Source organism: Manacus vitellinus, unplaced genomic scaffold (assembly GCF_001715985.3).
Source record: "Manacus vitellinus isolate BGI_N305 unplaced genomic scaffold, ASM171598v3 scaffold_29_pilon, whole genome shotgun sequence".
NCBI lineage: Eukaryota > Metazoa > Chordata > Aves > Passeriformes > Pipridae > Manacus > Manacus vitellinus.
The window spans coordinates 9,721,495-9,734,882 of NW_021940207.1; the positions used below are offsets into that span (position 1 = coordinate 9,721,495).

The 13,388-nt window shown below is 40.5% G+C and overlaps 1 protein-coding gene across 1 annotated transcript; it reads right to left on the reverse strand.

Moving 5' to 3' along the window:
* Positions 1 to 7,195: 7,195 nt before the first annotated feature.
* Positions 7,196 to 9,722, reverse strand: CCL20 (C-C motif chemokine ligand 20). Its single transcript, XM_018075007.2, has 4 exons — positions 9,144 to 9,722; positions 8,804 to 8,918; positions 7,961 to 8,038; positions 7,196 to 7,693 (listed from the first exon to the last, which is right to left on the reverse strand). Exons 1-4 carry the CDS (start codon positions 9,223 to 9,225, stop codon positions 7,666 to 7,668), a joined length of 303 nt encoding a protein of 100 aa, XP_017930496.1. The 5' UTR covers positions 9,226 to 9,722; the 3' UTR covers positions 7,196 to 7,665.
* Between the last annotated feature and the right edge of the window lie 3,666 nt (positions 9,723 to 13,388).

Consider the following 13,388-nt stretch of genomic DNA (forward strand, 5'->3'; position numbering starts at 1 on the left):
GTTAAGATACTATAAACCTGATCAGTCTATATTCAAGAGCCTTTGAAAGACTGCAATATACCCTTATCTACAATGCTGGAGACAACTATGTCAGACAATGTGAAGCAAAATCAATGCAGTTACAATGAAGAGCTTCCTTTTGAGAACCCTGAGTTCTTCCTGTTCTGCCAATCTTTTCTTGAGCCAATGTACCATCCTAAGGATAACAAGAAGCAAGTGTTTCTGACTCAAACATGCTCACAGAGAAGAGTGGGTTTTAAGCTTCCTGATTTAAAGTTGTATCATGACCCACTTGCTCTGAAGTAGGTCAGTCTGTGGTGTGCTGAACTCAATCAGAAAGGTCAGCCCAAGAGTAGTCTGAGCTAAGGGAAAGATGTAGAAAGCCACTTCCTACTTCTGTTATGTCAGTAATGGGTGCAGTGAATTTCTACTAAGGGGAGTTTTTGTGTGCTGTCCTTTCTCATAATTGTCAGGTCTGTCAAATGCAGAAGGACTGTGCTCTGATAGTTCCTTGTTCCTGCTTGCTGAATTAAATGGGTTTACATAATGTTTTCTCAAGGTTGTTTTATTCTGGCATAGATAACTTGCTGCTTCTTGCCCAAACAGACTCGGCTACATGCATACACTTCTCCGTGCATTGCTAGAGCTCCTTCTCCCTTCTGCTCTGTTATTTCCAGTACTAATCATTATACCACAGCCATGAAAAATTTTAAAACTCTATTACTTGTATAAGGAATGTGATCTTCTGGGAGTTTACTGTTTGCTAGGTAAGAGCTATTCTAGGAGAAAGAAATGACAGTGTGTTATAGAACAGACAAAGTGTTCTCTTTCCCAAAGATTGTTTTCAATCTTTGTATGGCTGTTTTCATCAATTTAAAAATCTCAAATTAAAAAAAAAAAATTACTAGTTGCAATTTACCAAGAAAGTGTGTCACCTACCAGTTTCTTTTCACAGAAATAGTTGGATGTGCTGTTCACCCACAGTGAGATAATAATGAGTATCAAAAAGGAACAGTCTCTTCTTTGCTCTTTTCTTCTGTCTTCCATCGCTGACAAATTGTTTGCTTATCCCATGCAGTCAGGCAGTTCCATACGTACTTACTTGTTTCAGTCAAATTTTCACTTAGCTGAAACAAGTTTTTCCTTGCTGTCCACTTTTTAAGGGGGAGCTCTTCTCTTTAACCTTGCAAAGCTGATGAGTTTACCTGACAACAAAAAAAACTCAACGCAAAAAAAAAAAAAAACAGTAAGAGATACTTATTTTAGCATTTCAGAGAAGACTTCAGAAAGCCTTTAATCTTTCTTTCCATGGCCCAGACCGTGGGGGGCTGAAGACCTTTTGGTTTAGTAGAGGTCTGCATCATCCAGTCAAGACAAGGCAAAGCTGATGGTATGGGGTAATTACATGAGTATTCTGCGGTCACATTGTCTGAGCTGCAAGATAAAAGCCAGGAAATTTTCTAGATGCACCTAGTGAGAAAAATAGAGAAGCTCTTCTACATCTACATAATACACAATTGGGTCAAACTATGAGCTGGGAGAAGCAAAAACTCCTGACAAATAACAGGATTTCTAGTGAGTGTAGAGTAGCATTGAAAAAGATAAGTAGGGAAAGCCACTTCGTTTTAAGAAAACACAGCTCCACTAAAGTAGAAGTATGTTCGTCTCACCATTGTTTTTAATTTAAAAAAAGGGGGAAAAAAGCCAAAGTAACTCTTTTGTGATTTTATGTTTAATTTTTATAATGCAAAAATTTATTAAACATTTCACATAAACCATTATGTTTTCTATATATCAGTTTCATGGCCAGTTTGGATGGGGTGGGATAGGGCTTTGAGCAATCCATTCTAATGGAAGATGTCTCTGCCCATGGCAGGGGGGTTCAAACTGGATGACCTTAAAGTCCCTCCCAACCCAAACCATTCTATGATTCTGTATGCCTTCACTAAGTGTGGTAATCCTATTACACTGTCTTGTTTTCTAAGTTTCTTTACCATCATTTCAATGTACTTCATACAGATGTGTGAAACAAGATGAGTGTATATCATCCATTAATCGTAATAAGCAATAATACAGCACTGCCCACTTTCAAATTAATGAAACCTTTTTGCCTACTCTCATACCAAATTGGAGGATGCTACAGAGTGAGCAACTCTGGGATTTGCAATACCTGATACATCTCTGAGATTTGCATCATCTCTGAAAGACATTTTCACCATTTACTCTGAGTCATAACAACATGAAACATTCAGATGCTCGTGGGAACAAAATCATCTCTTTGAACCAGCTCTATTAAATGTACATTTGAAAAAAACAAATCACTGTAGTAGGACATATAGCTAAAATATTATTTTGTATTATATTTGTATTCCCTAAATACAGCTGTATAACACAGCTTAGTCATACATGAGATACTGCCACATTTGGAAGCCGCTCTACAGCTTGATTTATCTGCCACGTTAAATCTATCAAATTCCCCTTTTTCTACCTTGTAAGTTTATAGTGTTATCAGTAGCTTTGTGCCTGACCAATGATGCTGCAAGGATATTCAATTACTAGTTTAATCTTGACAGTGTAATTGACAGTTTCACTGCAAATTGGACCACTCACTTGAACCCATCTCACTGGCACGACTCTAATCAGATAGCTTGATCAGTCAGTGCATACACAGCACCTGCTGTTCCCTCCAGGTGTGTGTCTGTAGCTCCTAACAGATTGTAGTGTTTCTCTGCCCTTGGTACCTTAGGATGCCATCTGCTGTCACCTCAATAGTTGTGTATATGAATTCTTGGTACAGAGTTTATTCCCTTGCAAGCCACGCTCAGAACAATATATGTTTTGACTAAATTTTGTCATCCAAAAGCTATAGGAAGAGTCAAGTACTTGTTGTACTAGGCCATCCTACACATAACATTTTTGCCTACACATAAATGTTCTGCTTTTCTTTGCTTATGGGCACGTTGCCACGAGAGAAGACAGTTACAGCTTGAATCACGAGTGTACCTAAATTTTGGCTAAGAAATTAGAAATGCTTTGTGCACTGTTTTGTACACTTTGGTACATGGCTTCACTAATCATGGTACCCCAACTGAACTATTTCAGTGTTTCATGTTTCCTAAGCTGCTTTATCCTGTAGCTGTCTATCACATGGATCCTATCATTCAGGCTTTCTCACCAGGAATCCCAAGTGCTGGGCCACACTATTCCCATTTTCAGAAGCTGGTTTCTCTCTCTCTCCCTCATTCTTACCATAAGCATGTCTTACCAAGTGTCAACTAACAGAAGAGCATATCTGACAGCTTATTACAGCTACCCCTGTGTATCTTCTCATTCACTGTGGCACAGGGAAGAGCTAATGCTGGCCTGAACACACTAAATCTTCTCTAAAGGCTGTGAGCCACTACATCCATCTCCAGCAGTAAAGTTAGGGTGCAGCAAAACTTCAGGAACATGGAAACGTAGATGGAGGTGCTTACAAATAAAATTGTTACTTTATTTTGGGGATATAACTGAAGTCATAGAAGCAAAACTACAGAAATGCTGTTGTATATTAATAAGAAGAATTAACAATAGTATTTTAGTCTCTACTTTTCCTGTACTATATTTCTGTTTTAACCATACAGTATTCTAAATTTCATCTGCTGCTTTTACATTTAATATGTATTTTTGATTGCATAATCTTTGAATAATGCTATAAATTCAAGGAAGATAAAAGACTATTAAACAAGTGCCTGGATTCATTTACATGAGCTACTATGGTTAATGTATAATAGCAGCCACAGGACTGCACCTATTGTGTACTGTGTTTAAATGTTTTAACACCAGCAACTCTAGGAGAGCTTTGGCTGGAAGCTATCTGCAGTTGGAAGTTCAGAAGGAAGAAACACAGCAATTTAAAAGCCTTTACAGAGTTTTAGGACTGCAACACTGCACAGTTAAGGATGACACCTCCCAGAACAGAGAAATCACGACATCATGGGAACACAGATCATAGCTTTCATTTATGTACGGTCATACAACTATAATTGCATAGTAAACTTAGTATGAACAATGCACTGGATTTAGTCTGGTGATAAAAGCTTCTTTTATGATTCATATTTTGGCAAAGGATGTTGCCTGTAGTCTGGTATTTGGAACAAGACTGCCAGGGTGTAACACAGCTTAACTCAGCATACAGAAGGCTTGTTACAATTGATCCATCTGTATTGGTTTGATGTTTATCCAGCTGGATGGATGCCATTAGAATCAAGTGATAGTATCACAAGCTTAAAGCCCTTCTTGGTTCATGAGTTCCCTGATTCAATTCTCAACAAAATTACAGAATGATGCATTCCAGTTCATCAGGAGTGAAGTCAGGCTACATGTGGGCTCATTGGTATTGGTAATTGAAAATAACTGACCAATTATCAACATCCCCAGGAGCTAAAAGTGCCATTGACACTAAGCACACCCAGTAGTGCTTGGATTTCAGATATACTTGAAAACATGCACACTGCAGGATAAGGGTCTTGACCCATTTGTCTCTTGGATTTGCAGATGCTTTATAACCCCCCCTCTGTGTGGAAGGTGGAAAAAATAGATGAGGAACAAAAAACCAGTCTTCAACTGATAGCCAAAAGCTACTATCAACTGAAGAGTAATGCAACAAATAACTTCTTAGTACTTGCCTAGCAGGTGAAATGCATCAGGTTTTATATTTTTCCAGCAAAATTAAATCAGCAGAAGATTTGCTATTCCTTACAAAAATCAGTTTCCATGCACAGTTATTTTGTTGCTTTGTGCAGGGGTGGGATTAAAAAAAAATAAGAAATTAGTAAATCTAATTATGATTCTTAAGTGAACAGAAAGTATTCTGTCAAGGATCCTAACAAAACAAAGTGCTGCAGTGTCTTGAGTGGAACTGGTGTGAGATTGCTTTGTGGAAGGAAAAAAAGAAATTAAAAAGGAAGCAAAAACATATCTTTTTAAAAATGCACCAAAACCAAACAAACAAACAGAACACAGAAAGAATATGCACAAATAGGATTCAATAGTAATACTCCAGCTGGCACAAGAATCACTGAGGACTGGTCTCAGTACAGCACAAGAAGGAGATTTTGAAAGTGAAGTATGAAGTTTTGCTGAGACTTTGAAGGAAAAGCTCTTATACCCAATTCCCAAGTGATATCCAAGCTGTAATAAAAAGCCTCAGCACTTTGCAAGAAAAAATAATTTCGATTTGAAAAATTATGTAAATGGAAGGGGAAAAGTCCCCAAATTACCATCATCATCTAATACTGCATCTCAAATTATTCAACAAAATTGCACATGCTGAATTAGAAGCTGAAGGCCAAAGATAGCGAGGAAAAAGAAACTCACCTACAGAGATGCAAAACAGTCCCACCAAAGTAATCAGGATTCAAGTTTTCCTAGAAATGGTCATGATTTACAGAGCTGTCAGAACTTTTAACTGAGCACTTAAGGTTACTTACAAAAATGTGCCTCTGATCTGATGATTTTGGAGATGCAGCACTTGCTTACAATACTTGTTTTTATCCTCAGGAATTAATGGAGGGACATGTTATTTTTACACAGACTTTTGTACCAGTAACATAACAACCTTATCTATTTCTGATACTGGGCATAGAAACAAATATTTATTTTTTTTTTCTTCAGAAGAGGTTGGATATAAAAAAAGTTCAACCAGAATAAGAGGAACTAAAAAGAAATCTCACAAGTCATAGCTCTATGGATGAAGCATGTGGGGTTTTGTAGCAACGCAACCATGGATGACCAGAGGAAGGACGAGTTATAGAAACAATACAAAACTTTTAACAGGCCCAACCAGGGAGTAAAGAACCACCCACAGAATTTCACATATTTGTCTTCACCTTCTTATTTTGCTCCCCTGCTTTGAATTCACTAGCTTGGTCTCTAGGCTTTTCTGCACCAAGTTCATTACAGCTCTGGTTCCTAACATCTCCACCAATGCTCACCTGTTCCCGGGGTAGGCTTGAAGAACTTCGTTTTCTGACACTTTTAACACAGATCCATTAGTCTTGTATGTACCATTTTGTTGGTAGCTGATTTAGCCTAAAAACTCTCTGATCCCAAACAGGAGCCTGCACCAGTTCTAGAAGACATGGGGGAAGGATTAGGGAACATGCTGGGTAATAGCTCCTCCCTGGAAAGCTGATAGCTTTTCACCTGATATCCTCTATATCAAGGACATGAAATCCACCTGCTGAAAATTAAAGCTAAATTATCTCGCTCCTTCAGAGCTTCACTCACAGAGAACTGACAGTTCCCAGATTGGCAGAGTGACAAGCGGATTGTTTAAGTCCTAGCAAGTTTTGAAACCAGAACATAACAGCCTTCCACTCATGACCATCATTTCAAAAACCCAATTCATCTCAGCTCCCCTCTCAAGGGCACCAAAAATATATTCTCTCTCAGTTTAAATTAAAATAAATGCTTGTATCTCTATGACTAAAAGGTACCAAGCCAAGGTGTAAATTTATCCATAATACTCCAGTGCTGAAAGTGAGAGAACTACACAGCCTACATGGTCACATCCCTGAATTTCATGTGTGCCATGTAATAGTATGTAAAGAGCTGAGCAGCCTTCCCCATTCAACCTGCACCCATCTCCTACCTTCCATGAAGTCTCATTACTTTTGTCAGGCATCATTAACCTCCATCAGGAGATCCTGCACCAAGAAAACCTCATTATGGCAGAAGCCATAGGATACCATAGGAAACACAAAAAGGGCAGAAAAGCACTGCAAATTTCTCCTCTAGAGATATATCATCTTTTGAGTTGAGAGCAGACTGTGTTACCATAATCAGTCCTCCTCAGGCTAGAAGCTTGCCCAGTGACAGTATGTGTAAGGTTCCTCCTGAATAAATAGAGAAACATGTAAAAGAAAGTCTCTCAAGTCTAGTTAAGATCAAACTGAGCTAAGAACAGGTCTTCATGTTAAGCAAAAGCTTGATTTATAGCAGTTGTCTGGGGGTCAGGAAGCAATTACATCCTGTGGAGGTCATAGCTACCCCTAGGGCAAACAAAGTGAGGAAGGTGGAAAGTGCCTTTAACAGGTGTCAACCCACTTGTGTAATTGTTTCAGCTGGAGGCTCATAAGCAAAGGGATTCATTTCAAGGGAAAGTCACGTGTTTTAATTAACAAAATAAACGTATCACACAGAGAGTGCTGATTTTAACATTTATTTTTTTTAAACTCCAATTTCCATTTTTTTCCACAGGCAGATTTTCTTTAGCAATAGCTCAAGAAGTATTATAATGCTAACTACAGCTAAAAGGAAACATTTTGGCACAAGACAGTAATAAAATAAATAGAATAAATAAGCCACTTTACACATGTGGAACAAAACAAAAACAACGTGCAATAAACTTAATACTCTGTACAACAGCTTAAGGTAGTCTTTACTAAATAATATCATGTCATATTAGTACACATATTAGTAAAAATAGAAACTGTAACAAAATGCTTAATTCAAGCAAACCAGAGATGCAATATGAATCAACTAGAGAAGTTCAACAGTTCCAAAGAAGCCTGAGTTGGAGGTGAGTGAGCACACAACAGTGTACAAGACAATCCCAACCAAGAGGTTGAACCTGGTGATTCTTCAGCCATGTCTATGTTTATTTCCTTGCTGGAAACCATATCAGGCTGACATCCTCTTGAGCTTATGGCTGTTGAAAAAAAGAGAGAACACACATAAATGAAGACCTCAGCCACAGGTCAGTTATAGATTTCTTCTCTGAGAGAATAGTTCAGGTAGGGAAAGGGACATGTGGACATGACTGTCCCTGAGAAGACTCTAAAAAGGAGTAGCCAATTCTGACAGGAGATAGAAAGACAAATGTGTTCACCAACGCCATCAGGAGATGTGAGAAACAAGCTTTCATATATGCCCTGTTTTCATCAGCCTGTCATTATGTAGATGTTTAGATTCCTACCTGAGGAAAAGAAGATGCTTCTTCACCCAGCCTTCGTTAGGATTTACACAGGCCTTCAGCCCACTGTTGGTGTGGAAACTGGAAAAGAGATAATGATAAAGAAATCAGTAAATAATTAGAAATCCCTGCTAGTAAATACTGTGAAGATCCATTTTGTCAAAAAAAGTGTCATAGTTACTCTATATAATGAACAATAACAACTGCTTTTGTAAATGCCATTTAGATATAGGATAATCCAAACTCCTCCAATATTATATGAACATAAAGAAACATCCAATGAAATTTAAATGTAATAGCTGCTTCAGTCTCAGGGATCATTGTTTGCACCATAAAATTGTGTTCAATTTACTTGATCCATTGAGACAAAGACCTTTGCTGGATACCAGAAATAATTTCTAAGATTAAGGAGATTAGTTGCTGTCAAACTAAGGTGACAGATCAACATCTAGGAGGGACAAAACCTTGTGGAAAAGGAAATCCAATCCCTGTGAATTAAGAGAACTCTTGTCACTTATGTGTCTGCTAACAGGTCTTTGCAAGGGAACACCTTGTGTTGGCTAGAGTGGCCCTCAGCTGGAAACGAAGCACGTCTTTGTTTGCACAGTTGATTCCTAAACAGTCAGAAATTTATTATTTACATTGTATGGCTGTCCCATGAGTTAGTAGTCCCTGTCAACTACAGGTTGTGTGTTTTGTTTACAAGTATTATATACAATTTATTCAGTTAATTTAGGTTTTTGAAAAAGCAAGAAAAATCATTCAAATAATTATTTCTGCCCAAACAGACATCCTAAGGTTAATACGTATCAGAAAAACTGGAGGATCTTCTGAAAAGTAACTTACATGATTGCAGGGATATCACAGACTTCACTGGCGAGCTGTTCAGTGTAGCCCTTCAGGGCCCACCGAGGCAGACGCACTTTGGTGTAAGACAGGCAGCAATCATGATTGCTGTGTGCTGGAATGAAGGAAAACAGCAAAGTAAATAAAACCCATTTGGCTCATGCTGCTGTGATGTCTAAGTACTCGCTGTACCCAACTATCCAGCTCCCTCCTGACAGAAGAGGAGGATGAGGCAGCATACTTTGCTGAAAGCATTCCCTCCACCTCGCCCTCCTCCTGCTGCCAGCTGCGAGCAGCACCAAGAGCCGCTTCCTGGGGCAGAACGCCAGAGTTCACTCACCTTTGGAGGTGCCACACAGGAGCAGCGCCAGGAGCCCCATCAGGGAGACCAGGACCATGCTCTTGCTGCTAAAGCCAGCCATTCCCAAACCACACTCACAGCTCTGCTCCAGTGAGTGCTCGGCTGCTGCCTGCCTGTTCTGCCAGCCCTGCCTCACCTCCACCTGCTTATAAAGGGGTGGCAGGAGCCACGGGAATTCACACGCGGGCGGGTTCCGCTGTCATCAGTGCTGGGTTTCCCCATGGCAAATTCCATCGTGCCTGATTTGGCCCCAGCACACCTTCCTGGTACTATAACTGGAGATAAGAGTGTAACAGTGTGTTTGGGAAATGTTTTTTTTATTTTTTTTTAAGTAGCTTAATAGATTCTGCCTAAAAGAAAAGGAAATAAAAGTCTGTGAGGTAATGGTTCTGTGGGTGAAGGACGTATAGCTTTAGGGGTTGGAGTGTGGGTTGTGAAATGAGGAAAGTCAAATGTAGGTAACTCTCAATGTTACCTACAGAAACTGTGTGTCTGCTGTGTTCTAGTTTAATAAACCCAGCCTGGGGGCTGGTGGCGATGGGCTGACCCAGCCAGATTCATTTCAGTATGGTGTGCTCACAGGAGCTGGGTCACTAGCTGTGATGATACAAAAGCACTACATCAATATTAACTGGTTGGCTGACACAGTAACATCAGGCTTTGCAGATTACTGCTTTCTGAAATCTAGATTGTAGTATTGGCAAGGACATGTGAGCAATATTGAGTATTCATGGAAATAGGTTTCTTCAGCTTCCTATACCATGTATTCCCTGTCATCACTTTCTGCCCATTTATTACACATCTGAACTATTTCATCTAAAACAGAGCGAGCTTAAAAGCAACCTGAAATAGGGTCTGTATTTTCCACCGAATCTGTGCTGTCCAGAATGCATTAATGCTGCTTCATAAACAAGAGCTGTAGCTTGTTGCTTTCCCATCCCAAACCATACCTGAGTATTGCAACTCCTGAACATTCAACAAAAACACGGAATCTTACAATTGCCTCACATGGCTCTGGAGAAACCACCGGGGAGAGGCTCTGTCATCACTGCAAGCACCCTGTTTGAGCTGCCACTGAAGGACGGTACTTTCCCGTGCTGTTTAGGGATCTGTGTGAAAATAATGGATTGGCTGCAGGCCATGTCCTGGTCGGCCAGTGTACACAGGAGCTGCTACTGACTCCAGCTGCTTATAGAGTAACCTGAGCTGTAAGTGGCTTCTCTTAAGGTAGAGCTCAGGAGCACGGTCATCCTTCACAGACTGCCAGTACCTCTTTCTAGAAATGTAAACAGCTTGAACTCCAGAATAGATTGTTATTCAGAGAAGATAATTTCTCTATACAATAGCCACAATTTAGGGAAGCTCATATGGCTGGGTATACATTAGCAGCAGCCTTGCAGTGTGCATGGCACCAGACATGCTGGAGATGCTTCTCTGCAGAGCCACAGCCCCTGGCCAAGGACAGGGGAAGAGGCAACAAAGAACCCATGCCCTGACGTAACTGTTTTATGGATCATAGTGAAATGCCATAAAAATACGTAAAGATCAGTGCTCTCAGGATGTAGCTATTTCTGTGCTGTTTTGAGGACTATCTGTCCACAGTAGGCAATGCCTCAAACTACCTTAACTAGAATGGTAATACCTGAAATTAGGACAGTTTGGCTTGATAGTTTTTTCGTTAACACGCAGATTTCAAGGATCACAAATCTGTTACACCTATACCCAGCTTCTTTCTTATGCCATTTCCTAGGCCATGCTGTTATCTAGATGGAGGTGGCCTTGCATCTCAAGTCTCCCCTGTGACTCTACAGCTCTATTTCCTCTCCATTCAGTGCTTTTTGGAGAGAATCATCTCATCTGAACTTTGAAACTGCTACCTAAGCACCAGCAGTCTGGATACCTCAGCAATGACATCAGGAAGGCAGTGCTCACCCTGTACTCCTGCCCCTAGGCAGTTTTCCTCACTCCACCAGTGACCAAGGCTGGCATCTTGCCTCCTCCTGTGGCAGCTGGACTTGTGCTTATAGTGCTCCTTTTATCTCATGGTTTGCTTGATTTAGGAAATTAGGATAAGGTTAAGATTTAGATTTAGAACAAAAGCCAGGAGGGGGGCCCCAACTTCAGGAGCCCTGTCATTTTGTTTGTACTTCTTGTGTACAAAGTGCCTTCAGTTTATTTGCACAAAGTAATTTAAAAAAAAAATAGCCAAAGGGTTTTAATGCAAACAGCTGAAGAAAGCTCTGCTAGTCCTGATATGACACATCACTGTATCTTATCAGTCTTTACCTTTACAATCCCATAATGCAAACAGGGGGTAAAAAAAATATAGAAACAGAGAGGTGCTTATGTGTTCAAGGGAGGTGATTATTCATTTTTCCTTGGGAACAAGTGGATGGTGACTATTGTCCACCCTGATCCAACCAGACTTCCAGCCTGGTTTCCCTGTGTTTAGTGTCTTAATACTGCTGCAATTCAAAGGCTGCACATGGAGAGGGTCAGCGAGGGGGCTGCCAGGTCGAGGGAAGCTGTCATTGCCCTGCCCTGGGGCCTGCGAGGCTACGTGGGGAGGGCTGGTCCCAGAGTCTCCTCAGAGGGACACAGCCAAAGCACAAGGGCCATCAGACCCAAGTTGTGAAAAGGGAAATTCCCATCAGCCACATGGAAACCCCCTTTCCCTGGCCAACAGGGACAGGTTGGCCTGGAGAGGATGTGAAAGCCCAGTTTGAATACACCTGCAGATTCTCAAACTTCAGCTGGATGTGGCCCTTTCCTGAGCATGATCTTACACTTGGGTTCCTTCCCAAGCCATTTTTGGTTCCTTCCCAATCAAACCCACATTATTTTTTCTGGGTTTGTCACATTTAACTCACCTTTTCTTATTTTAGTTTCCCAACTTATTTGTCTTCCTGACTTGACTTTGCTGTAAGCTTCTCAGTTTCCCTCCCTCCTGTTGCCCCTGCTCAGATTCCCCCACAGACCTTGCTCTCCCTCCCTGATGCTGCACTCACAATAAGACAAAGCACCAAAACACAGACTGACAAAGTGTTCAGCCTCTCCTAGGCTTCCCCTCCTGTTGTTCCAGGGGCCAGAAGGAACAGGCTCAAACCCTCCCGGATGTATTGATGTCGGGGTTTAGAGATGTAACAAGAACTGATAGTATTTACAACATAGAAACTACAGATAGCTGAGCCAAGTGATTTAAAGAAACCATGAAGAGAGGAAGCGAGACAGCCAGCAAGGCAACACCCAATTACTTTTTAACCAGGTGCACTGTCTTGAAGAAGTTCACAAGGCAGTTACTTAGGGAGACCACTGAAGACCCCAGATGAAGACCCTCAGAGACCTTATAAGGACATGCATATATGCTAAGAAGTTTTGGGAAATGTCGTGAATATGTAACAGCAATGAGGGGAACAAAAAATGAGTACTCATGTAATGATGATACCCAGTGCACCCAGCGCCGATTAAAGGATGCCTGACTTTTAAAGCTCACAAATTTGTCTTGGAGGTTTAATTCAAGTGCTCTTTTTAGGCAACAGTATTACAAATGGTGAGGCAAAGACAGCCTAGGTGCCAGTGCTGCAGGGCCATTCAGTTAGAGCTATGGAAGGAGAGGAAATGCATCAGGGAAAACTGAGCCTTTTCCACATAATAATAATATATATATGTGTGTGTGTGTGTTTCATATATATATATATATATATATATATATGGAAACTGACAGTTTTGAGCAGTTTGGGGATGTTAGAGAGGAGAGCTGGGGAGTCAAACTGCTGTCAGACACCACCTGCAAAGCTAGAGCCCCTCTATCTGCACTTTTCCAGGTCACCAGGCTGCTGCATCCTGGTAATATGCTCCTCTCTTTTATCCCAAAGGACCTGCTGAAAGTCTGAAGTGCTGAAGGGACTTAATAGTTCAGCCTTGATAAATACCCCTATTCCAGTGGAAAAATGGCCATTATTTTGGGGGGGATCAGCTTTGAAACTGTAGCCCCACAATGGTAACCTATTTGACCATGCAGCTCCTAAAAAAACAGATGCAAGGCTTAAAAAACATCATTAATTTCTGAAGAGAAAGATAGAGAAGGAATTTTATGATCATTAACTATTTGATTGATAGACTATATCTTATAGTCACTTTATGAGTTTAGGTCTAATATTAAACATGAAAGAGTAAAATAAGAAACCCCAAAACATCTCTTACCTACTTGGATGTTAGACATTG

Bases quoted from the DNA above. Each gene is read 5' to 3' on its own strand.
- CCL20 (XM_018075007.2), bottom strand. From the start codon at position 9,225: ATGGCTGGCTTTAGCAGCAAGAGCATGGTCCTGGTCTCCCTGATGGGG. The intron at 8,919-9,143 runs GTGAGTGAACTC...CCTTCATTCCAG, and splicing joins CCTGTGTGGCACCTCCAAAG to CACACAGCAATCATGATTGC. The intron at 8,039-8,803 runs GTAAGTTACTTT...TCTCTTTTCCAG, and splicing joins TGTGATATCCCTGCAATCAT to TTTCCACACCAACAGTGGGC.